This window comes from Rhipicephalus microplus, chromosome X (assembly GCF_043290135.1).
Source record: "Rhipicephalus microplus isolate Deutch F79 chromosome X, USDA_Rmic, whole genome shotgun sequence".
NCBI lineage: Eukaryota > Metazoa > Arthropoda > Arachnida > Ixodida > Ixodidae > Rhipicephalus > Rhipicephalus microplus.
In genome coordinates, this window is record NC_134710.1 from 457219838 (window position 1) to 457245716 (window position 25879).

At 46.4% G+C, this 25879-nt stretch overlaps 2 protein-coding genes across 6 annotated transcripts in view; one reads left to right on the plus strand and one right to left on the minus strand.

The window, feature by feature from the left end:
* Positions 1–25879, plus strand: part of LOC119160848 (sodium-coupled monocarboxylate transporter 1) — a 407992-nt gene that overhangs the window by 359198 nt on the left and 22915 nt on the right. The gene's annotated exons all lie outside the window — the stretch shown is intronic.
* Positions 366–21859, minus strand: LOC142777076 (uncharacterized). The gene is made up of 3 exons (XM_075881374.1): positions 20965–21859; positions 20719–20892; positions 366–522 (listed from the first exon to the last, which is right to left on the minus strand). The coding sequence occupies exons 1-3, from the start codon at positions 21627–21629 to the stop codon at positions 366–368; spliced, it is 996 nt and encodes a 331-aa protein (XP_075737489.1). The 5' UTR covers positions 21630–21859.

Below are 25879 nucleotides of genomic sequence, written 5' to 3' on the forward strand. Positions count from 1 at the left end.
CCTTCGGGTTCCTGTGTTGAAGGAGGGCCATAACAGTTCTCCGGACCACGACTTAACCCCCAGAAGTCACCGTTTCTAGTTTCCCCTGTGGGGACTTGGTCACCGGCTCCTGCAAGGAGCGGAAGATGACAAGATCAATCTAGGCCACGCACACCAGTGAGGTCATGGTTATCTCGATTGGTAGTTCTGAATAGTATAAGGAGTCTACCAGCCCTTGAGATAGGCTTCGATTTCGCGGGGCGCTCAGAGTTCCATGGGCATTGAGCATCAGTGTGCATCAAGCATCAGGCATCATACCTAGTTGGCTGTACTGACTGTTCCGGTACACGTGACCCGCTTTGTCGCAGTGACAGCAGAGTGGACGGTTAGCCGAGGTGCGCCAAGTCCTTGCCTTGCAAGGACCTCGTCTTGAGGCTTACGGCAGATATGAGGGTGTGCTCGGAAACATTAAGTTCAGAGGCGTACTCGAAGCAGTCTCCTGGAATGGGTGCATAGCCTGGTTCATAGGTTGCATAGCGGGACCTGCAGCCGGTTGTGCAGGGGATTGCGATGCAGCCAGATATGTCAGGACTGGGACCTCGGGTATCTGTGGTGCGATTGACGCTAGGGGTGTGATTGCCTGATGGACTACGTGTCTGATTACAGCCGCGAGGGATGGCACAGGTGGATGGAATTACACTGCATGAAGCTGTCGCAATTCGTTCCACACGATACTTCGAATGAAGTATGCGAGGGCCTGTCTCGCGCTTGCAGAGCCGATAGGGCATGCGATGGTCGGGATGTGGAGTTCGTATTGTGATGACCGCTGCTGCTGCTGGGTATGCTCTATCCTAGTTGCCTCACTGGTAGACTTAGTGACTGTCGTCGGTAGATTGTGCACGAGTCCAGCGAACAGCTGTTTTTTTATTCCACGCACCACATGACGTATTATCTCTTCCTCCAGTATGGTAGAATCCGCGCGCCTAAAGAGCCAAAGCATGTCTTCGACAAACATGGAAACTCGTTCGTTCGGCGACAGGTTTCTGCAAGTTCTGTCTTCTTCCGCCCTCACCTTTCTCTCGATGTCGCGATAGGCATTGTGGAGCTCTCGGCTAAACTCTTGCTGTGTCGTAAAGCAGTGGTTGTGGTTCTCGTATCACATCTCAGAGTCTTTCAATTAGATGTAAACTCAGAGCAGCTTGCGAACATCGTCCTATTAGTTGATACTGGCAACCCGATGATAGGGGTAGAGCCAGTCTCCAACATCCTTGAAGATGTGTCCATGGAACCGTTAGGTGTCTGTGGTGCATCAAAAACATGCGTGAGAAGAGCACCATGGGCATTGCTGTTTCAGCCACCTGACTGGTCATCGGGGTTGTCATCTGTCTGGGTGTTGATGCCAAGGGACCACGTTCAGAGGGTAATCCTTGCAGGCAGCGTCTGCCTTATACTCTAAGAGAGGTAGCTGTCTCCTAGATGGCTGATACGGCTGAAGTACACGTACGCAGCACCTCCACCAGTAATGTCTCGAGCAAAACAAGACCACCGACAGCCAAGAGTTCACCTGAACCAGAGCAAGAAACATGCTGTCTTTAGTCACAGTGGCTCTTAAAGAAAGGCACAAGACTGTTATCTGGCAGCTCACCGCACGCTCTCATTATATATATATATATATATATATATATATATATATATGCATGTATGTATATATATACACACACACACATATATATATATATATATATATATATATATATATATATAAGGTTATATTTTCAATTCAGAATAGTTTGGCCACACAGATGAAGATGAAGTACATGGTCATCGCTCACACTATTTGCCCCCGTTCGCAAAAGAAGGCAGCAAATTAGAAATGGTTGGGACGCCGAATATAGTGTTTCAGTCGAGAGACGTTGGCGAACTTGGTGTGGCGGCGATGGCAATCAGGAGCCGCGTTAACAGGAGCAATGCTATTGTTTACTTCAGATGTTTGTTCCAGGACGGCGTATAGACCGAGATATCGGTGAAGGAATTTTTCGCACAGCCCAGGTGCACGAACAGGTGTTCACGAAAGGACTTCGTCGCCTGGGTGGAACAGAACAACTCGACGCTTTGCATCAATGTCTATTTTTCATTTGTACTGAATGGTAGCAGTGTTGGCGCGGGCAATTTCACGGCAGCGGGCGACGCGATCGGTGAACTCTTCCGGGAGAGATAAAGGTGGAACGGAAAATGTGGACAAAAAGATGGTGTCTAGAACAAAACTCGGTACGCGGCCATACATGAGAAAAAAAGGGGCTGAAATTCGTCGCACGCTGTATGGCAGTATTATATGTGAACGTGACGAAAAGAAGCATAGTGTCCCTGTTTTTGTGATCCAGTTGAATGAACAGAGAGATCATGTCACAGAATGTTCGATGAAAACGCTAAGTCAGACCATTGGTTTTTGGGTGATACGCTGATGTGGTCTTGTAGAAGGTGTTAGAGGCCTGGAGGACTTCAGCAAGGACATGTGAAAGAAATGTCTTGCCATGGTCACTAGGAAGCACACGCGGTGCGCCATGTCATAAAATAATGGCGCGAAACAAAAAATATAGGCGACTTCAGAGGTAGCACCAGACGGAAAAGTCCGTCTCCACGTAGCGAGTAAGGCGGTCCACGGCAGTGAATTTCCAGTGGTGACCGGCTGGCATAAGCGGAAGTGGTCCGTATAAGTCTTTGCGCCTAAATTGAAAGAGAGTGGACGGGCGTGGCAGTGGTTGCAAGGGTCCCGAAGGAAGAGACCTGGTACGTTTTCGGTGCTGGCATGACGCACAGGAAGCGACGTATTTGGCGACAGAAGTGGAGAGGCCAGGCCAAAAGTAGCGAGTCTTGAGGTGGTCGTAAGTAAGTCTTGTGGGACGCTAAGTGGCCAGCTGTCGTATCGTCATGAAACGCTTGTAAAACTTCCAGACGAAGAGAGCGATAAATTACGAGAACCCATTGGTTACCGAGAGGATGGTAAGTTTGCCGACATATTGTTTCATCTTGAAGCTTGAAACGGGCAAGTTGTCGTCTTAGGCGGCTGTTTGTAGCAAGCGATAAGCAAGTGAGCTGATCGGTGATTGTGCGGCAGTAGGTATCTGCATGCTGGAGCAAGGCGAGACCTGTGGATGAAAGAACGTCCGCCGCGGCAACGAACTCAGTCAAACCAGCAGCTGTCTGCTTGGCCACTTTGGTGGGCAATGACAAACAGATGGAAGGTGACACTGCGGCACTTTGCTAGAGTGGGCTGCGTGACAAAGCATCAGCATCTTGGTGCTGCCGATCCGACCTATATGTGACGCTGGAGTCATACTCTTGCAATCGTAGTATCCAATGGCCAAGGCGTTCCGACAAATTTTTGCGAGACGATAACGAAAACAGAGCATGATGGTCAGTCACTATTGTGAAATGCCGGCCGTATAAATAAGGAAACTTTAAAACGGACCACACAATGACAAGACATTCTTGCTGAGTGATGCTGTAATTTCGCTCAGCAGGTGAAAGAGTACGGCTCGCGTAGGCTAGGACTTGTTCTTCGGAAGCGTGGTTCCGCTGTAGAAGGACAGCACCGATGCCAAGTCCACTTGCGTCAGTGTGTAGCAGAGTAGGTGCTGCAGGGTCGAAATAGCGAAGCACTTGCCGTGATGTGAGGCATCGCTTGAGGGTGTGAAAAGCGGCTGTGCAGTCATCAGACCAGAGAAAGGATGCACCTGGGGTCAGAAGTTTGTGCAGAAGAGCCTGAATAGTAGCAAAATCACGTACAAAGCGGCGGAAACACGACGCCAAGCCAAGGAAGCTGCTGAGATATTTGGGTGTGGTTGGTGTAGGAAAGTGCAGTACCGCGGCAACCTTGTCGGGATCGGGCTCAACGCCACGTTTACTGATGACGTGATCTCACACCTTGATGCTGTGACTGGCAAACCGACACTTCTTAGTTTTGAGCTGGAGACTGGCCTTAGCTAAACACGTGAGGAGTTCGTCTAGCTGTTCCAGGTGCTGTGAGAAGCTGGAAGAAAAGATGACAATGTCTTCCAGGTAGCAGAGGCAGGTCTTTCATTTCAATCCCCACAGTATCGTGTCTATAATTCATTCGAATGTGGCTGCGAATTGCATAGGCCAAAAGGCATCACATTGAATTCAAAGAGCTCATCTGGTGTAGCAAACGGGGTGTTCTCTTTATCAGACTCGTGCATCGGAATCTGCTAATGACCAGAGCGCAAGTGGAGACTTGAAAAGTAGTCGGCACCTTGTAAAGTATCAAGAGCACCGTCAATGCGAGGCATTGGGTAGACGTCCTTACAAGTAATTTTGTTGAGTGATCTGTAATCAATGCAAAACCGTACCGAACCACCCATTTTTCTACTATTACGACAGGAGAAGACCTTGCGCTTGTTGAAGGCCTGATGACGTTGTGCACGAGCATGTCGTTAACTTGTTCTTCTATAAGCTTGCGTTCAGAAACCGACACACAGTAAGGGCGGCGGCAAATGACACGGGATCTGTCGATTGCGATACGATGAGCGGCCACTGTTGTTTGACCCAGACCTTCAGAACAAACGTCAGAACAAGTTTTGTGCTTCATTAATAACGCTGGCAAGGCTTCAGTTTGCGTTGGGTTGAGGTGTTTACACAAAGTGGCCTTGAGAAAGGGATATGAATCTTCCGCTGGCATACATTTTGAGAATGACGAAGCAGATGAACCAGTGACGACAAAAGCCAGCGCTTCTTCGGTAATGCTGGCAACAGTGGTCCCCTCTGGCAGAAGTAACTGTTCTGTCGTCGTGTTGCAGGCGGTGATGCCTTCATAACCACGTGAGAACCACATTAAACAAGATGCGAGGGTGATCTCTCGAAAAATACAGCGCTGGCAAGGAACAACCACAGCGTCACCATCAAAAATGTCTCGTGATTTGATCGTAAGAAACGTTCTTGTCCGAAAGGCAGGAGGAAATGCGCAGCTGTGACAAGTTTGCGCGTCGAAGTTCAGTGGCAGAAAAGAGCTCCGTGTCCGTAATATGAATGAGGGGCCGACCACACAAAATTACAGCAGACGCAACTGACAAGAAGACCCAGCCTAAGATTATCTGATGAGCACACGAAGGCCGCACAGCCGATTGTATGAGATGACGGAATTCGTCAACGAGAACACGAGCAGTACACAATACGATGAGGAAAATCAGAATGTCATTAGCGCCACATAACAAGGGACTGGTATAAGAAGTTTGCCAGTTACGCAGGCGAACACACAACTCACGATCAATTATCTAAATGGCGGCTCCAGTGTCTATAAGGGCGACAATAAAATATTCAACACAAACAGGCAGAAAATTAGCTGGAAGAGACGGCGGAGTTGTAACGTTTGGACAACAAGCAGTTTCTCCTCCAAAAACTTCACCTTTTAGTTATCCGAATCCAGGGAGATAGGCGCGGGACGCAGGGGTGATGATGTACGCCGAAACAGTGATGGAGAATGGCGGCAAGACGAACGAGAAGGATGAGGCCCAGCTTGAGACCGTGGAGGGGAGGGCGAGCGACGAGAGGTGGACAGATACGGTGTGGGATCATATTCATCTGGTCTTGGGTAAAAGTCTTCTTCGTGAGCGGGATAACCACGTCGTTCATCCCGCTGACAGCGGCAGCAGAAACGAGATATGTGACCCTTTATGCCACAGTAATTGCAGATGGAGTGCGGATGACGCCATGTAGAATAGCGGGTGGCCTTAGCACTTGCATTGCCATCGCAGCCAAATGGTGGCATTCAACGTCTGCAGGTACGGTTGGAACTGGTGCAGTGGCCCGTGATGCAACTTCTGCGTAGGAAGGCGCTGGAAAGCGAACAGGAGGTGGGGCATGTGTAGCGCTTGTCATTGATGCCATTTCGTCGTTGATTATCTCACGCAGGTTGGGAGGAGGTGTGAGGACAGACGCAATGGTTGGGTTGCCTGTTATAAGACCGTGGAGTTCCTCTTTGACTAGTGTGCGGATAATGTCTCGACATTCAAGCTCTCGAGTAAAGTCAGCGTCGCAGGAGGCGTGTGGAAGGTGCATGGAATGTAGCGCATCCACAAGTTGGCATGTGGTGATGACGTCCCGGACGGTAGTTGGATTCTGGATAACGAGAGCATTGAAAGCCACAGAGTTGATGCCTTTCAGTAGTTGTCGGATGTGATCGGCCTCCGTCATGTCATTTTGTGCTCGGCGACAGAGAGCCAGAACATCTTCAATGTAGGACGCATATGATTCGTCGTCCCCCTGGATGCGGGTTGCGAGCTCCTGTTTCGCTACCGCAGAGCATCCTGAAGACGTGCCAAATAGCTGACGAAGATGCCCCGTGAAGACCAATCAATTCGAGAAGTGGCTCTCTTGGTTGTAATACCGGGTTCAACCGACGTCATGGAGGTAAGAGGCAACGTAGCGCAGTTTGTGTGCCTCGTCCTAATAATTACAAATGCTGGTTCAATCATAACTGTCCAGCCATTCTTCGACGTCTTCGCCGCGAGGCTCGGAAAATACCGGAAGGGCTCGGTGAGAAGTACTCACGGTACCTTTCACCGAGTGGCTGAGAAGGAGCGGTGCAGCTGCGGACGAGTTGGGTTCTGCCATCGCTGTTGCTTGAGGGCACAACCGGTGACCAAACCGGAGCTCCAGAGGTGACGGGTACAGCAGGAGAACTTGAGAACCAAAGCGCGCTCAACCACTTATGAGACCACGTCTGGTACGGCAGTAACCAGGATATATTTTCAATGCAAATGCACGAGCCAAAGAGGCGCCCAGCCCGCGTGACATACGATGATAATCACTACAATGGTTTGGTCATACAGATGAAGATGAAGTACATAGTCAGCGCTCACAATAATTATATATATATATATATATATATATCATCGCTGCGCCATTTCACGATACAACAGTGCCGCAATAATGTTTCAGAGGTACTTTTGAGAATCTCTTGCTGGATCAAGGTACTTTTTAAAAAAAGTATTTGTATCTCAGTAGTCAAATACGTTTACGTTGCATCGCCCATATCGCAATACTATTCAGAACACTGGCTTGTTGTAATGCTTTTTCGGAAATGAGCTGACACGTGTTTACGATGGGAAAAATTTTTTAGCTGTGATCTTGGCAGTCCTTGGCGTGATACGCTACGCACCGCCATTTTTACATTTCTGCTGAGGACGCAACTGACTCCTACTTTTTTGAAAGTGAGCTAGTGGGTTTGCTACCCGCATATCACTGTGCACGTTAAGGGAGAACTGTAATGTGTTCAAATGATTGCCTGTTTATGCTTGCCAAAACTGTTATACTGCCACAATAAATTCCAGCAGTGATATTTTTATTGTGAGAAGCATTGTAAACTGCACAAAATAACCAGCAGCGTTATTTTTAAACTGTGTTCCCACATGTCATTTGAGTGAGCAGTGATTTTTTTCTCTACTGTTTTTTCACTGTTTCTTCCGGTGAACATTTGAAAAACCGGAGCTTATCGCGAAGGCCATAAACCACCCAAAGAATTTGGCATGTGTCACCGTGTGTGATCAAGAATACGTATTTCTCTAAAGCATTTTTGGAAGATGCCATCGTGGCCACAAGGCGCTTGAAAGGAGGACTTTTTGAGTTTCTTTTCGCATTCCTTGTGTTCTTCGTTCTTCTTTCTGCTTTTTCTAAGTTTATAGAAAACACTGAACCTTGAACAGAAAGTAAGCGCTCATCATTATTGTTTGTCTTCCCCTCCTGCTTCGCGCTAGGCCACTTTAGCAAGACTAGAAACCAACTAGTCCGAACCACTAGTCTACTAAGTAGAAGGCCATTGTGGTAGGCGCCGCCTTTAGAGCGATCGCAAGGAAGTCAAGAGCCTTCTTTTCTTTTTTTTCTAGTCACAGACACATAATGTCCGCTGTGAATAAAAGCATAACTTCTCTCAGTAGGTTTGTTTCTGGTTCCAGCGCTTCGCTTGAACTATGCTACTTCTAGCATAGGTGATGCTGTTACCACCAAGTATCCCAATTTCAGTGTACAATGTGTATGACTCTTGCTCTCATACAGCAAAAGTTTTATTGCAATTTATATCTGTAAATATACCGTTATTGACAATTATGTGCAGTGTAAGCCTCCATCGTTATGCCTTAATGGAACTCAGAGGACTGTGATAAAATACTGAATAAATTTAGTTGCACGTTTCGATGCGATGCGAATTTTAAATATTATACTGCATATAACAAATGGAGGTACGTTGAATTACTGTCACGGACATAGAATAAAGTATTTCAGTATCTGTATTCCGGCGTACTTTTTTCGTCTTTTCGTAAACGTATCTCTGAAATATTTTGTTGATTGATTGATATGTGAGGTTTAACGTCCCAAAACCACAATATGCTTATGAAAGACACCCTAGTGGACGGCTCTGGAAATTTTGACCACCGGTGGTTCTTTAACGTGCATCCAAATGAAATATTCCGCTACGTCAATTACACACACACACACACACACGCACACACCCACACACACACATATATATATATATATATATATATATATATATATATATATATAATAAGGGAAAGAAGTGTATACCTAAGGGCTCGTTTTTCCGTGTTTTAACTCAATATTAATGAGATATAACAGACAGTAATGCCAAGGAATGTACAGGGGATGTTATTAGAACCAATGGAATGTAAATAAGAAGAAAGAAGAAAGAAAAGTGGATGAAAAAATTACCAACTGTGAGCAGGAAACGAACCTACGGCCTTCGAATTACGCGTTCGATGCTCTAACCACTGAGCTATCACAGCGGCCCTCCCTCCATCCACTTTTTTAGGTTTATCTGTGAATTTAGAAGTAGGAGCGACAGTCAGCGCCATCTATAAGCCAAACAACGAGTGTGAAAACACTCTTATGCGCATGTTTGGCGTCACGTAGCACGTGAACTTATTATGAGCGGGCAGCTGATTAATTGTCCCTCTTATACAACCTAAACACACCAAGTCTGCCAGTACGAGACCCTCGTTCAATGAAATAAGGGAAAGAAGTGTATACCTAAGGGCTCGTTTTTCCGTGTTTTAACACAATATTAATGAGATATAACAGACAGTAATGCCAAGGAATGTACAGGGGATGTTATTAGAACCAATGGAATGTAAATAAGAAGAAAGAAGAAAGAAAAGTGGATGAAAAAATTACCAACTGTGAGCAGGAAACGAACCTACGACCTTCGAATTACGCGTTCGATGCTCTAACCACTGAGCTATCACAGCGGCCCTCCCTCCAGCCGACCTCGAGGTGGTATATATATATATATATATATATATATATATATATATATATATATATATATATATATATATATATATATATATATATATATATATATATATATATATACCACCTCGAGGTCGGCTTAGAGGATATGTGTCGGTTGTGCAAGGTTCTACAACGAACACGTTGCCGAAAATTTGGGAAAAGATTTCGCACCATACAGAGTGACATCTGTTTCTTAATATAAAAAACACCCTTACCTTTTAATTATTTCACTCCTTCATCAGTTCGGCTCTCCTCCTGGCAGAAAGGACATCACCATGCGAGGACACAGGGTGGCAAAGACGTGTACCTCCAAGCTTACAAAGAGTTATCCTGGATCAAGAGCAGACAAGATATTGGCGTCATGGAAAACGTTGAGGGGAACAGAAATGCCGAAAGGCATGGAGAGGAGATAGGATTGTTCTTTGGAATTTAGAGGCAGTAGTTGTATGGAATAAAGTGGCTAAAAACAGATGAAATCCCCTCTTAAAGGTCTCTCCTCTAGCGTTACATTGTTTGAGGGTGGAACCCCACGTAAAGCATTTACCGCTATTCGTCTAGACTGCGTTTTGAACTAGATACCACCGCCCACATGAAGTGTTTAGAAAATATCGGTGTTGTGTGGCAGCCCTTTGAGTATATGCTTAACTTTGAAAGGTCGCGTTGGTGCTACTAGTGAACTTTTTGCTGCAGGGTGAGGGAAGGGGGCTTTAAATTTTTAAGAAAGCTCAAAGCTGAACAGAAACTTAAGTAACAAAAAAGTTGTAAGTTAGTATAACACTTTGTCTTGTCTTTATCCAATGTCTTATGTGCCACGGTCACGCTCCAAATGAAGTGATCAAAAAGATGGGAACTAAAGCAAACACGGCTGCAAACAGCGTTCAAGTAAATGAGCGAGGTTGAACACAATATAAACACTCCTAATAAAAAATTGCTCCCAATATTTACCCTGATATTGATAGAATGCTTCGCAAACATGCGGATATTGGCACCTGTGGCACTCGAAAGATGTCCCACCATGTCATCGAGCAAGTGAGTGTTCCTCCCACCAGCACTTCTTCGCTACATTTCAAGGCGAAAACAACTGGACGAAACTCACTGCAGATGCGACGTATCTTTACTAACGTTGAAAGTCGCAAGAGTTGGTAATAATTCATGTTCACCTATGAAGCAGCGCATGCAGTTTATCTACGTGCGCTGCTCAAAGGGAAGCAGTAGTGTCCCTTCTTTTGTGCCTTGTCCCTGTGCACTGCTTAAGTATCGCAACTGTCGTAACAATAAGGAGGTCATAATAAATAACGACCAAATGTAGCGTGCATGTCCCTAAGAAGGTTCTATTCATGCCGAGAAAAACGTACGTCATTGCCTCTTCAGACATTGAAGCTCTCAGCGGTATGGTAAAGTGATCATTTGTAACTGTAGATGCAGGGAATGTGGCAACTTTTCTTCTAGTTTCACAGCAACGGAGCTGCACTTAGCGCAAGATTCAAACCTATGCACCAACCACTCTCAAAAAACGACGACCACCTAATGGAAACGTGTGATGCCAAAGTCGTCCTGCAGGACTTGAACGACCAGCGACACCTTGTCACCAGGGCAAAGGGGGCAGTCAAAGCCAGAGGGTTCCTGGACTAGGGAAACTTACCATCTTAAGGTGATACCGGACCTCGCTGAAAACCCCGTTTCTAAATAAAAGTTTATTTCTCTATCTCTCTCTCTCTCTCATCGTCCGAGCTGCATTGGTGTTATTGGCGTCTAAAGACTAGTAATCGAATGCAATTAGGGATAGCACATTGTTGCGGATTCGCGTCGCTTGCACTCTGAACATATAATGTTCCTCCTGCAACTTTTTAGCCATTTATTACTTCAATGTACAGCGGAGACATAGCCCAACACTAAGCCGTCGTCTTTTTTTCTTTTACTCGTGAGGAATTGGTCGTAGCACTGCTCTGCGTTGTGGGTGTTTGCCTGGCAGATAAAATATCGTGAAGCTGGTTTTACGGATGAGATCAAACACACCATGGTTGATCGATGTCGCGAAGATGCGACTCTAGTGCGAAAGCCTTTAACCAGGCTCTTCGACACGTCCTCTCTTACTGAAACATGCAAGGCTGTTTACTTTCGAGTGTCCAATTATGTTTGAATAAAATGCAGTAATGAGTGAATGATCGCCTTTCGTTTCTGTGTGCGTTTTCCTTGCGGGCCTGGGTGCCCTGTATGCTGGCGTAAAATGGTCTTGTTGAAGTCGAGGACGATGTTTTGAGGAAGCGGTTTCAGCAGGATGGGGTAGAACATTGCGGAGTACTTGACACTTGTCTTCCGATATTCTGACAGTCTTCAGTGTACGGGTCTGAGATTGAACGGTTTCTTGAAGGCATCGAAGTCTTCGGGGATTGTTGAAGGTCTGGACGCGTCGCATTTCAAGGAGTCAGTGCATGTAAACCTGAATGATTACGTCGAGTTTGGCAAGGCGCTCCTTAAGAATGTCCATGGGTTTACAATAGCGGCTTGCAGTTGTCCGAAGTCACATGATAGCCAATGCTGCGTTGCCGGCCAGAACCGAACGTTAATAGGCGAATTAGTCTACGTTGTTGTTAGTCTACGTATTAAAGCACTGTTGTTGCGGATGAGTTGCCTTAAACTGCTCATAAAATGCTGCCCACAGTGACGGTTGACCATCGAAGTTCATTTCGTCCGTTTGGGAACTTGGACGGTGGGCTGGGGCGTGCTTTGCACGGGTTTGGTTGCTTTTGCTGGTAATGCATGATTGATGAGATTCTCGAAATTGACGTAATCTATACATGACTTTCACTCACGCACGCAGGGCTCGATCGTTATATTCCCAAACACGATCAAACTTTGCCTCTGCTCTGTGGTTGGCAGAAGAGGGACTATGTCAGTCAGTGGCCCTCACGTTGGTGTGAAGCTGGTTGAGGTGCCCGTTGAAAATACAACGCTCCGCTTCCGTAATGCTGTCTTCAGTGAGCGTTGCTTCCACCTCATTGATAATGCGTGTTAATGAAGCTTTCTGGTGTTTACGCTTCAGTTTAATAGCTTACTTGTTGCGCTAACGAGTTTAGAAGCTGTATGTCAGTACGTGTAATCCGTAGCGAGAAAGTCATTACCTTGCGGCTATTGATGCAGTTCACTGTTCCAATGCGTTTCGGCACCACTAGAAGAAAACCGAGCCTCCCGTTGCTTTGAAAAAGTGGTTCATTCAAAATAAATCATAGCGCCACGGCTTGGGTTGCTGCTGCAGCGTGTGCATCAATTTCGATGATGATTATGATCCTTGGAATTTTGGCACCTACCCGCGCAGGGGGATTGGCAAAGAGTCGGGTACAACATGCATATTGGATGTATGAATACTTTTTTGTAAGAGCCATAACAGGCTCGAGATAAATTTTAATGAAAGAATATATATAACATATTGTTATTTTAGCTTGCCAAACTTGGGTAACCTCCCAATGACCAAAGATCTTTTGACTAGCAAGACAGAATAAAGAATGATTAGCTGTTGATACAACTACCAAATCTAATTCAGCCGCTTGTAAACTTTCCAATGGCTTTCAAAATATTCTTGTCCGTGTTACCCAGTGCACAGGCCCCAATTGACAACAGAACGGCCGATGTAACTGGTAGACCACGTTGCCACAGTATAATTTGGTACTTCGTTTTCTGTGTGAGCAAACATGGCGGCAGCTCAACAAAAAGTGTTCAATAGTTGCGTGTTCGTTGCATTAGAAGAAAAAAAAAGGGGGAGATCGCCAGGCCCGGTCTATGCATGTAAAAGTTAGGATCTGGAATTCTACAGCGCACTGTATTCACTACACCTTCTGCCCGTCTTTCTACACACCATTTTTGTTTCAAGGAAACTGGAAGTGCAGGAAGCTCGGTGATAAATCGAGACTTAGAGTAAGCACCGATAAGCCATACTTCCAGCCGTAACTGGAACGAGAGAGAGAATTGGACATGCCAGAAAAGCTTTTGCCAGAGAGTTTGAAACTTCAATCAGTACGATTCCACTTTGTCCAGGTATGCGCATAAATTGCAAGTTTCGCAGATGATTAGGAACCAGTATTCGCAATAATATTAGACTATGCGAATCGTTGCAGCAGCTAGTACTGAACACAGTGACAATGAATCTGTAACTATAGCCTATAAGGTGGTTTTGGGACGTTAAACCCCGAAAATACTTACTATTGTTATTATAATTTATTGTATATATTGATGGTAATATTATTGATGACAATACCAACAACAGCCTTTTATTATTATTATTATTATTATTATTATATTATTATTATTATTATTATTATTATTATTATTATTATTATTATTATTATTATTATTATTATTATTATTATTATTATTATTATTATTATTATTATTATTATTATTATTATTATTATTATTATTATTATTATGGATCCACAGAAGTTATACAGCAACGAATTGGGCAAAAATATTTGGGAATAATCTTTTCAATCAGGAACATTAGCAGAAAACGACCAGTCAAGTTGTGTGGAAAAATTCCCACCTCGGCCGTTTCTTCACACTGAGAAGCATAAGTTGGTATAACAATCGTCGTAACAATCTGATTGAAGTGGTCCTGAAAATTGACATTCAGTATATTACAAAATTTTAACTTCTCATTGTTAGGGAATATAACGTCATCTGATGTGACCAATTCACTCAACCTGTCACTCATAGTCAAATTATCGTTAATCCTTACCTGTAATGAATCCAATAGCGGCTAGGTAAAGATTACATCAGAGGTATGAAAGTGAGGCCGTGTTACAATAAAAAACAGAGCTTTGTCGCTGTTACTTATATATTAAATTCGTCTTATTGGTGATTCGTACACTCCTAAGAATGTGTAAACAGTCATTATTTAATCAAACTGCAGATGAGGAATTCGGAGTTTTTTATATAGAACCGAGTTTGCTAAAACCTTTGGTAGCCTCAGGCACCAGCGGAGTGCTTGGCGCTCAAATAGAGCTTACAGATGTAACTTCCATGCTGGTACGCCAGAAAATAAGGCTCACTCAAATTCTAGCATGAGGTACATGTTCATACGGTAAATATCATTGTATCTGTCGGCATGCCCCAACGCTCATTGCGTCTGTTCTCATCTTCCAACGACTATTGGTAACTCTTTTGAGTAACCCTTCTCAGTAGGCAGTATAGTCAATATGCATATGCCACTAGAGCTTTCCGTCCTACATTATTCTAAAGTACTTAGCTGTTCGCACTTAGGGAATGTTTGCTTGGTGGAATAAGAGTGATGCATCTATATTGTCTTGTGGGGAAGGCACCGGAACTGCATTCCTCTGTACAGTATAATTAAACATATACTGTCTAGTCAAACTTCCATGGTAAATATGTATCAATTCAAAAAGGTTAAAGTGATTGAATGTCATCTGCAGAAGCAAAGAAGGCCATATCATGCGCGTAAACATACGTGTTTACTCATTGATCATGAAGAATGAAGCCAAGCAACATAATAAATAGTAGCGGGGACAAATTCACCACGTGGAGAACACCTTGTGTCTCTCTGAATTTCTCTGTTGACATTCCACACTGTACGCAGTTAGACTCCCTGTTCAACAAGAAATCAGTCGTCCACGCAATGAAATCGTCAGGCAAGCCAATCTCTCTCATTCTTTAAAAAATTGGTTATTTAACACTATCGTAAGCTTTAGAGATATCTAACGTACCTGATGCTGCGTACTGTTTCTGTTACCGTGCTAGCTGAATTAGCTCTCCAAATCTGCGGTAGCACATCAGATAGACCTTCCTGTTATGAAATAAATCTGACAGGGACCTAATTATATATTAATACTAACAACATTTGTTTTAAGAGCATGCAATAATCTCTCAATTACGTTTTCTAAATCGAATTTTAACGAAATCAGGCAAATGTTGTCGATAGCGAATATTTTGCTTTTATCTTCAAGCCGGGGGCACAGTTTATTTACTTTAGACACTAATTTTGCTTTTATCTTCAAGCCAGGGGCACAATTTATTTACTTTCGACACTAAAGGAACCCAAGAGGCTTTTTCTGTCTCAAGGGAGGAAGAAGTTGTCACAGAGAACAGCCTCTGCTTCGAGCTCTGTGAGTTTTCTCATTCTTTTGCCTAGACTTTTCAATAATCGACACACCTCGGAGGGGCGTTCCCTTTTAGAATAGGGGATCAAAACTCTCTCCAGCAACCGGAACCACGCCGACCACATCATAGTGCGTCTGACACAAGTTCTCACCCCGGCCCAAGCGTGGTACACGTTGAGAATTCTGATGACTCCTCCATTGAAGATATGGCTTCGGACAGCGACTACGTGGTCGTACCAAGCCAACGCCTGAAAAAGAAAATCAGCCGGACATCGCCGACTGGCTGGCAAGCACAGACAAAGGCGAGTAGCATGCGGTTGTACACCATTTCGTATGTGCCGACATCGAAGACAGACAACTTGAACTCTATAAATAGGCAGAGCCTGTCAGAGTACTTTGAGCTCATCGCTCCAGGGAAAGTCGTAGAAATACGCATAAATACCCGAAAGAACATACTGTTCGTGGAGGTCACTACGAAGGCCTTATTGGACACGCTGAAAGCGATTGTTCGATTAGGAAACATTCGGGCGCGCGCATTCTCCGCGTATGACGAAGAAACGACAACAGGAGTTATATACGATGTGGATGAAAAGATAACAGACTCGAGTCTCGAGAAACTGCTGTCATCGTCGGCTCCCGTGCTTGGTTTCCACCGCTTTGAACGCACGCGATGTGTTAAAGTAGTGTTTCAGTTGAAGACGTTACCCACACATGTAAAAGTTGGGTACGTGAGGCACTCGGTACGTCCTTACGTACCAAAACCTCTGCAATGTCATAAATGCATAAAATTTGGGCACGTTAGTGCAGTTTGCAAGGGTGCAGTAACCTGCAAGCATTGCGGTGGCCTTCATGATGGTGATAACTGCAATGCTGTGGCCAAATGCCCAAACTGCTCAGGCGCCCATGACGCAACCTCAAAGGAATGTCCCAAAATGAAGAATGAAATTAGTATCCTGAAGAATATGGTTCGAGACCACTCCGCTCACAGAGAAGCTACAAGGGCTGTACGGAGCCGAAAAACATCGTGCAGCAGTGCTCATAGCTTATCGCAGCAGTGCTCATAGAGCAGCAGTGCTCTAGAGCAGCAGCAGCATAGAGCAGCAGCTTATCGCAGCAGTGCTCATATGAGCAGCAGTGCTCATAGCTTATCGAATTCGACACACAAAACCGTGCCCTAACCACCGACTAGCCTACTTTTGTCGGCCAGAAAGGAGGATACAGATGCTCAAATGCTAATACAGTCCACGCAAGTAGAATGTAACCAGTCATTGGCTCTCCCCACGTCGGAGACTCAGTGACCTTCCCTACCGTCAAGAGCTACGATAGCGCCATCATCGCATAGTACCCCTACCCCCAATGAAGAAAACAAGAAGATGGACAACGCCGATGTCAAGGCTATGCTTAAACATTTGATGGGTTCGATGCGTAAGATTCTCAGCAGCCTAAACACTCCCGCTGCTAAGGTGGCTCTGCAGCTACTTGAGGTTTTGGAGCCTCTTCTACTGGTTCTTCAGTAAGAGAACATGACACTGATATTCGAAGAACGCATGCGCCAGTCGCTTGTTATGCAATGGAATTCTCGTGGCCTACGCGGCCGTCTGTCAGACTTCAGACAATGGGTTTTTAATTATCGATTTCCTGTTATCGTTATATGTGAACCGAATATGGTTTCATCTTTTCGTTTATCTGGATATATACAGATTTGGTCCCGCAGTAATCAACGTACCAGCAAAGTTCTCGTTTGTATACGCCGCGATTTGACGTTCTTGAGACATGAAGTTGCGTCGCATACCAGCAATGATTACGTGAGCCTGACTATTACACATAAAAAGTGGACATTCTCACTAATAGGAGGATACATATGTCGTGTTGCGCCCTAGCGAAAGGGCATGCGCGTCCGGGCCGGCCGCAGGAGCTGAGAAAGGGACTGAGCCGCTTCCGATGGGCGCGAGATAACGTCCAACCTTTATTCCATGCAACCAGCATACATATATAGCAGACACTCATGTGTCCAATGACGTCACGTACAAATGACACTTTACAATTGTGGGCGACAGCGCCAGATAACGTGGACACTTGACGCGCCTGGGCGCTATCACCACATCTCCCCTTCTTTAACAATACGCTGACAGTTGCAACAAACTTCGCAGCACTGCCAGCGAAAGAACACTTTGCAGAAAACAAAAAATGCGCAAGAACAATACAGTCAATTACTGAACCCGTAGCGTTCCGGCCGTCGAACAAGACGACCACATCGCGTTTGGTATTCAGGAAGGTCAGTTCCCGGCAAGGAAGGGCTAGATAGATCGTCAGGCGCCATGCTGTCTGTAACGCGATTAGAATTCTGTTCCGTTTCTACCCGACTATCATCTGCCTGAGGAAAATCATCGCTATCTGCCTCATCCTCACCTTCTTTTGGCTGTGAAACAAAGCGCACCAAGGATTTCCTGTTTCTTTCTAGAACTACACCAGTGGAAGTTCTAACCATATACGACCTCGGCCGCTCAGCAAGTCGCAAGACTCGCGCTTTTGCTTTGCAGTCCGTCACCCAGACTTCCGCGCCCGGTTCGAGTGCTCGCAACGAAGTAGCCCTATGACGAAGGTTGAAGTTCCTACGCTGCCGCTGTCGGGCGGTCGTATCGTGGCTTCTGAACTCTCTCAGGTTCACCGTCTGAGGCAGAAGGCTTGTGGGATGGACAGGCACCGTTGTGCGTAGCCGCCTGCCCATGAGAAGTTCTGCAGGGCTTTTCCCAAGTGGCCCCGGAGTGTCCCTGTACGCTAGGAGAGAAAGATATGGGTCCTTCGCTTTTCTAATGAGACCTTTGATTGTCTGGACCATCCTCTCTACTTCACCATTTGCCTGGGGGTACCTTGGGCTAGACGTCACAGCGCGAAACCCGTAGTTGCGAGCGAACAACTTGTATTCCTGCGACACAAATTGCGCTCCGTTATCAGACATAACAACTTCTGGTATGCCATGTCTTGCAAAGAAACTTTTAAGGTTCGTAATGACAGTGGCACTCGTTGTAGATGATAACAAAGCAATCTCTGGGTACCTAGAAAAATAATCTACGTCTACCAAATACCATTTTTCTTGAACATGGCAGAGATCAGCTCCTAGTTTTTGCCAAGGACGCTGTGTAGTGGTTGTCGGGATCATTGGTTCTGGCTTTTGGTGTCTGTGCTCGGCGCATACGCGGCAATCGGTAACCAAAGCTTTCAGCTGATAACTCAACCCTGGCCACCATACCGACTCTTTGGCTCGAGCTCTGCATTTTTCGATTCCCAGGTGACTCTCGTGCAAGCGTATCAAGACCTCTGCACGCAATTTTCGAGGAATGACCAACCTCATACCTTTAAGTAGCACGCCTTCAGCAACTGTAAGCGTGGCTGTTTCCTGCCAATATGGACGCAAGACCATCGAAAGAGATGAAAATTTTGGCCACCCTTTCCGGCTTAATTTTACGAGTGCTTGACAAACTTCGTCAGCGGCTTGTTCTGCTTTCACTCTTTCGAAGAGGCTGGCCTCGACCGCGTTTGACAAACATCCTGAAACGTGCGTGCTGACGTCACTAATAGACAGTGCATTATCAGTTTCTTTTCCCCGAATCGGGGCCCTCGACAACACATCTGCAGTAACTAAGCTCTTGCCCGGGACATGCACAACTTCATAGCTGAACCGCATGAGCCTCATGCGAAAACGCTGAATGCGAGGTGGTAAAACATCTAAAGGAGATTTTCTCAGCAAGGTTACAACAGGTTTGTGGTCGGTTTCACACACAATTTCAAGACCTTTGATGTACCCTTCGAATCGTTCTGCCGCCCACGTCATTGCTAGTGCTTCTTTTTCAATCTGGGAATATCTGGTTTCGGCAGGCGTCAACGATCGTGATGCAAAGGCAACGGGTCGTTTTTCGTTGTTTGGTTGAACTTGCATCAGTACCGCCCCCAAACCGAATGACGACGCATCGGCGGAAAGAATCGTAGGGTACTTTGCATCATAGTTAGCCATGACGCGCGCCGAACCGATAACGTCTTTAACGTATGACAGCGCTTGCTCTTGGGCTGGTCCCCACGTCCATTCAGAACTCTTCAAAAGCAAGTGACGTAACGGCGCCGTTTTTGAAGCCAAATCTGGTATGAATCTTGCCAGATGATTAGTCATACCGAGCAGCCGTCGAACGTCAGACACGTTATTTGGCGTCGGCAGTTCTTTGATGGCCCGGACCTTTTCAGGGTCAGGCCTGATTCCATCTCGACTTAGAACACAACCAAGAAACTTTATCTCGGTTACTCCAAAACAACACTTTTCTTTGTTTAGCGTAACACCAGCACTCATGAGACGGTCTAAAGTAAGACGCAGACGCTCATCATGTTGAGCTTTGTTGCAGCCATAAATGAGCACATCATCCATCATGTTTACCACGCCTGGGATTCCTTGCAGAGTCTGCGACATTTTCATTTGAAAAAACTCAAGTGCTGATGTTATTCCAAACGGTAGCCTCTGAAAACAGTATCGCCCAAATGGCGTAATGAAGGTAGTTAACAATTGGCTTTCCGGCGACAACTTGATCTCATAAAATCCAGAATTAGCGTCCAGCTTCGAAAAAACCGATGCCCCACTTAACAGACCAAGGCTATCTTCAACCGTTGGCATAACATAGCGCTCGCGAAGTACACTTTTATTTAGTTGCGTCAAGTCAACGCAAATACGAACGTCTCCAGAAGGTTTGAGTACTGGTACAATACCTGCGCACCATTCTGTTGGTTCGTCTACTTTGCGGATTACGTCATCTCGCTCCATACGCTCGAGCTCCTGCTTCACTCGGTCCCGCAGGGGTAAGGCAATGCGACGCGCAACCGGAATAGCAAAGGGTACCGAGTTCGACTTCAGTCTGATATTGTATTCCCCTTTCATAGCTCCTAGACTACCGAAAAGTTGAGGGTAGGAAGCTTCGATGGCTGTTGCGCTACTGACCGAGTCAGCGAACTTGATCAGCTCAAGGGCTTCGAGCGCTGGGAGACCCAAAAGTATCGAGCGTAAAGGCGAGACAACGTACACAGTTTGTCGGACAATGCGTTGTCTCCACTGTATAGTGGCAAGAAATTTTCCGAGAACATGCAGTGGCTCATTCGCAGGGCCTGTTAAGGTTATGTCGCACTTGTCTAATTTGGTAGCCAATCCCGGAAATGTTGAGGGTACAACGGACACTTCTGCACCCGAGTCAAGTTTAGCGAACACCGGAGTGCCGTTAATGATAACTTGAGCATACCGAGAATTGGAGTGCTCCCCATTTACCGCGCCTACGAAATATGCCCCTTTTTCCATGGAGAAGAAATCGGTACCTTCTTTCGCTCGCCTGCAGCCTTTTTCCGACACACCACTGCAAAATGTCCGGAACAACCGCAGTAGTTGCATTTCGCAGCTCGTGCCGGGCAGGAGGTCCTCGGGTGCTCTCCTTGACCGCAGTTGGGGCACGAACTGGATGTGAGAGGTCGGTAGGACTGTGGTCTGGTGCGTTGACCTTGTGTGACCGGTGCACTGGTCCTTGACGAGGTGCCGGAACGCTGTCCTGAAGAATTCTTTCGGGGCTGCCGTTGTTTGTTGACCGCGTCCAGGCTGCTGGCTAGCGCTGCCGAAGGTTCGTCGCTGGTTTCTCGCAGCTGTTGCTGCTGTCGTTGGACGGTCTCCTTCAAGCGAGCTTTTGCCAAAGCGCTGACGAGTGTAAGATTTGCATCCATTTGCAGAGACTCCGAGAGCTTGGCATCACTGAGGCCGACTACAAACCGGTCGCGGATCATGCGTTCCTTTTCTTTGTAGTCGCACCGGTTCGCCAGTGTGTGCAACGCGGTGACGAATTGGTCGACTGACTCGCCTGGTTGTTGTATGCGTCGGTGAAAACACGCGCTCTCGTAAACGAGGTTCCGTGCGGCCACGAAGTGATCGTCGAACTTTTTTCTGACGGTTTCATACTGCTTCTGCTGTTGTTCAGATAGTGTGAAGGTCGAAAAGATCTCTCTCGCTTGCCTGCCCATTGTGTAGAGTAGAGTCCGGACTTGCGCTTCTTCACTTCGCTCATTTAAGCCAGAGGCAAAGCGGTAGTCGTCGAATAGTTGGATCCAGGAAGGCCATTCGGACGTTCGGTCGAAGTCAAACGCTGGCGGAGCTGGAACCGCGAACATGCTGTGAACTGGCTTGACTTCTTTGTCTTCTGACATGGCGCCGCTTGACGAAGAAAGGTGCAACGCCCCTCGAATATCAGAAGAATCCCACTTCTGACACCATGGCGTGTTGCGCCCTAGCGAAAGGGCATGCGCGTCCGGGCCGGCCGCAGGAGCTGAGAAAGGGACTGAGCCGCTTCCGATGGGCGCGAGATAACGTCCAACCTTTATTCCATGCAACCAGCATACATATATAGCAGACACTCATGTGACCAATGACGTCACGTACAAACGACACTTAACAATTGCGGGCGACAGCGCCAGATAACGCGGACACTTGACGCGCCTGGGCGCTATCACCACAACATACACCCAAGCGCACAGATGGACTGCTTCCACCTGGGGATCATTCTACAAGCAGCACAAAGGCCACACATTGTGATCGGCCATTTTAATGCACATCATCCTCTCTGAGGTAGCACTACAACGAATTATCGCGGAAGGGATTTGGCCAATTTTATATGCAACTATGGACTAAGCGTACTCAACGACGGATCACCTACATTTTTTCGTGGCCCGTCCTACAGCAGCTGCCTCGACCTCTGTTTCGTTTCCAGAAACCTCCTGTCTTCCGTATGTTGGTGCACAAATTTGGACACTCGCGGCAGTGACCACCTTCCAACCTAAGTTCAGTTCAGGTGGTTTCGCCGCACGCAAACACGCTACATCTGTCAAACCGACTGGACACTGTTCAAGGCATCTGTCAAGTTTGGCTGTGAGCACACGACTGATCCATTCGAGGTAGAGAACATCATTGCTTCTTCACTGCGTGACACAACCAAACAGGTTAACCTACCGTTGCAGAGATCAGCAGTTGACTCCCAGTACGGGGCCCTCCGTGCAATCCGTCACCGTGCCGAACGCCGATACAGACGAATGAAGTCGCCTTCAGATCTTTCCGCCTGTCGTCGAGCTCAACGACACGTTCTCGGGCATCTTGACAAGATTGACAGGCAACGTTGGAGAAATGTCTGTGGATCTATGGACCCCAGGCAACCTCTATCTAAGATCTGGCGGGTGGTACGAAGTTTGCAGACAACTCCCCAACAACGTCACCCCTTTCTAGCTGTTGCTCTACATCAGGGACGGACAGAAGTTGAGATAGCCAGTGAATACCGTAGCCTCATCGTGGACACCACTGATGGTCTTGCCACTAATGAGCCTCTTACTACCGTTACGCCTCCATCGTCTGCCGAGCGCCTTGATGTACGTTTTACAATGCATGAGCTTGACGCTGCGATTTCTGCCTCCCGCCGATCATCGGCACCAGGACCTGACGGAATCACGTATGCTGCACTCAACCATTTTGATACAGAACCACGACGTATCCAGTTCTCTCATTATAACACCTCATGGGAGTCAGGAGAAATCCCAACTCATTGAAAATGCAGTCGCATTATTGCATTGCTCAAGCCGTCGAAGTGTCCTTACGCACTTTCTTCCTACAGACCAATCGCCTTAGCCAGCTGCGTCGGAAAAGTGATGGAAAGAATGGTACTGCCAAGATTAGAGTGGCTTCTAGAGAGGAACAACTTCTTTCCTGAATTTGTGAACGGCTTCAGAAGAGGCTGATCTGCCATTGATGGTGTGGTCGACTTGATCACCAGCATTGAAGAGGAAAGAAGCCGACGCAGACTGGTGGCGGCGGTCTTCTTAGACATTAGGGGGCCTACGATACTGTGCTGCAGTATGCGATCCTTGACACACAGAAAGATTTCGACATCGGTGGACGACTGTACACTTGGATTTTTAGCTACCTCAAGGACCACACCATTTACATGACGATAAATAACGGAGACACCGATCGATATAAGGTTCATCGTGGTGTTTCCCAAGGAGGAGTTCTCAGCCCGATCCTATTCAATGTCACAATTATCGGCCTAGCAGCAGAACTTCCCAGCACGGTGAAGATCAGTGCATACGCTGATGACATATGCATATGGGCATCCAGAACTACTCGTCCGCAATTACGAGCTCGACTACCGCGTGCAGTGACGATCACATACAAATATCCACGACGTCAGGGGCTCACCCTTTCCATCAACAAATGCGCAGTGCTTGCGTTCACGCGCAAGCATATGTCGAAATACCCGACATTTATTAATGGGACAGCGAAAGCTGCTGTAACGCACCACAAGTTCCTTGGGGTTTTCGTACTCAGAGATCTATCGTGGACGAGGCATGTCACAGTACTTAAAGCTAAATTGAAGAGCTTTGCTCTCGTTCTTCCCCACGTAGCAGGAGCAAGATGGGGCCCGTCAGAATCATCGCTACTTCGATTGTACAATGCTCGGTTTGTGGGATACATTTGATACAGCATGCCGGTGCTCTCCAGTATGATACCTAGTTGTGTGAAGACGTTAGAGAGTGTTCAAGCTCAAAGCTTACGAAGATGCTTGGGTCTATCGCGCTGTACTTCAACCAATGGGACAATCGCAGAGGCTCAGGCTTGTCTCATCAGTGTATACTCTGCGATTCACTAAGAGTTCACCTCCGATTGCTGAGCCGACACAGACAGCACCCACTGTCAGTAATACCCACCACTCACCCAGATTGCAGTTTCTCAAGAGTAGTATCGCGGCATGAAAACATTATACCATCAAGGTTTTCTCCGCCAAATGCCCCTGCAGTGCCTCCATGGGTCCTGCTTAAACCACCTGTTTTTTTACGATACCTGGAATCGCGAAGAAGTCGCTCATTTCTTCTGTTGGCCTCAGACAGCTGACCCTATATCACATATATACAACGTACAGTGATTCTTCGCACGTGTACGCCGACGGATCCACCACGCTTAACACCTCCGCTGCAGCATTTGTCATCCCAGACATGGATATCGCTCAACGATTCAAAGAGGACCATAAAACCACATCAACTGCCGCAGAGCTTGTCGCTATCCGGGAGGCAATAAGATTTATTTCCGGAGAGCGACCTCGAGCCTGGACGATTTCCTGTGATGCCAAACCCGCTTTGCAGACCATTAATTGCATCATGAAGCAAGGTCTGTATTACAGCTTGGCAATAGAAAACACAGAACATAGTCAGGTTGCTTTAACAAATGGTCATCTTATAACTTTCCAGTGGATTCGCGCTCATTGCGGCGTGATGGGAACCGAAGAGGCAGACGCTGAAGCTAAAAATGCCTTAAGCAGTGCCCCTGAAGTACACATTGCGTTTTCACGAGCTGACACGAACGCCCTGCTTCGCTGCGTGATACGCAGCTACAAACGTCAGCACTGTACCGAACCGGAACGGCGAGACCAGCGACTTCACAAATGGGACCCGGTAATGAGGCTCCGCATGCCCCCTAAATTGAAACGGCAACTCACAAGTATGATCCACCGTATTCGTCTTGGTGTAGCGTACACCAGACGTTACGCACATATTATCGGTCGCAATGACACCGGTCCTAATTGCGAACACTGTGATGTGCCAGAAACACTTGAGCACATATTTTGTGTCTGCCCAGCATACGCACGTGAACGACAAACACTGATTTCTTCTACTGAACTATATCGCAGTAGGTCATTAACTGATGACACCATGTTGGGCCTTTGGCCCAACATGGTCTCATCAGTTAATGACCTACTGCGATATAGTATAACCTACCGACACCAACAGTGCAACTGCCGTCACAAGAGCAGTTATAATTTTTTGGAAACAACTGGACTATGTGCGTGGCTATGAAATGTGTATCTGCTAGAACGAACACTACATACTCACCTCTCTATCTCACCATCGTCATCCATTTATTTTTTCCCCTTTCCCTTCCCCCAGTGTAGAGTAGCAGGCTAGAGCAAGCTATCGCTCAGGCCAACCTCTCTGACTTTCTGTAAATAAACTTACCTCCTCCTCCTCGAACCCAAGAGTGTCTTATGGAATGATCTAGATTATCCGATAACAAATTGGGAGCAACTTCCACGAAGATTTTCAGCACTTTCGTAGTTATTCCATCACACCCTGGTGCTGCTGCTAGTAAACGTGCTACAACTAGCTATGTGGCTAACAATAACATTTCTTCAGTATTTTAGAGACTGCCTTGTCTCACAAGAGTTGAGGTAATGCAGGTAAAAGTCTTGCCTTCAAACATCTAGCAACTACACTTTGTGTCTTCTCTTTCTTGGGCACTATTGATTCTGCATTTATGGATCGCGGAATTAACGATGTAGCTATTAGATATTGGAACAATGTGTTTTTATTGTTCGATTTGGAAAGAAAGTCGAAATGATGAACATTGTATTCATCTTTTC

What these genes read in the sequence shown, in the direction of transcription:
- LOC142777076 (XM_075881374.1), bottom strand. Translation starts at nt 21,629, where the DNA reads ATGTCAGAAGACAAAGAAGTCAAGCCAGTTCACAGCATGTTCGCGGTT. An exon ending in GGACAGCGTTCCGGCACCTC is followed by an intron (nt 20,893 to 20,964) that starts GTCAAGGACCAG and finishes TCTCACATCCAG; the next exon opens with TTCGTGCCCCAACTGCGGTC. An exon ending in TGGAAAAAGGGGCATATTTC is followed by an intron (nt 523 to 20,718) that starts GTAGGCGCGGTA and finishes AACCGGCTGCAG; the next exon opens with GTCCCGCTATGCAACCTATG.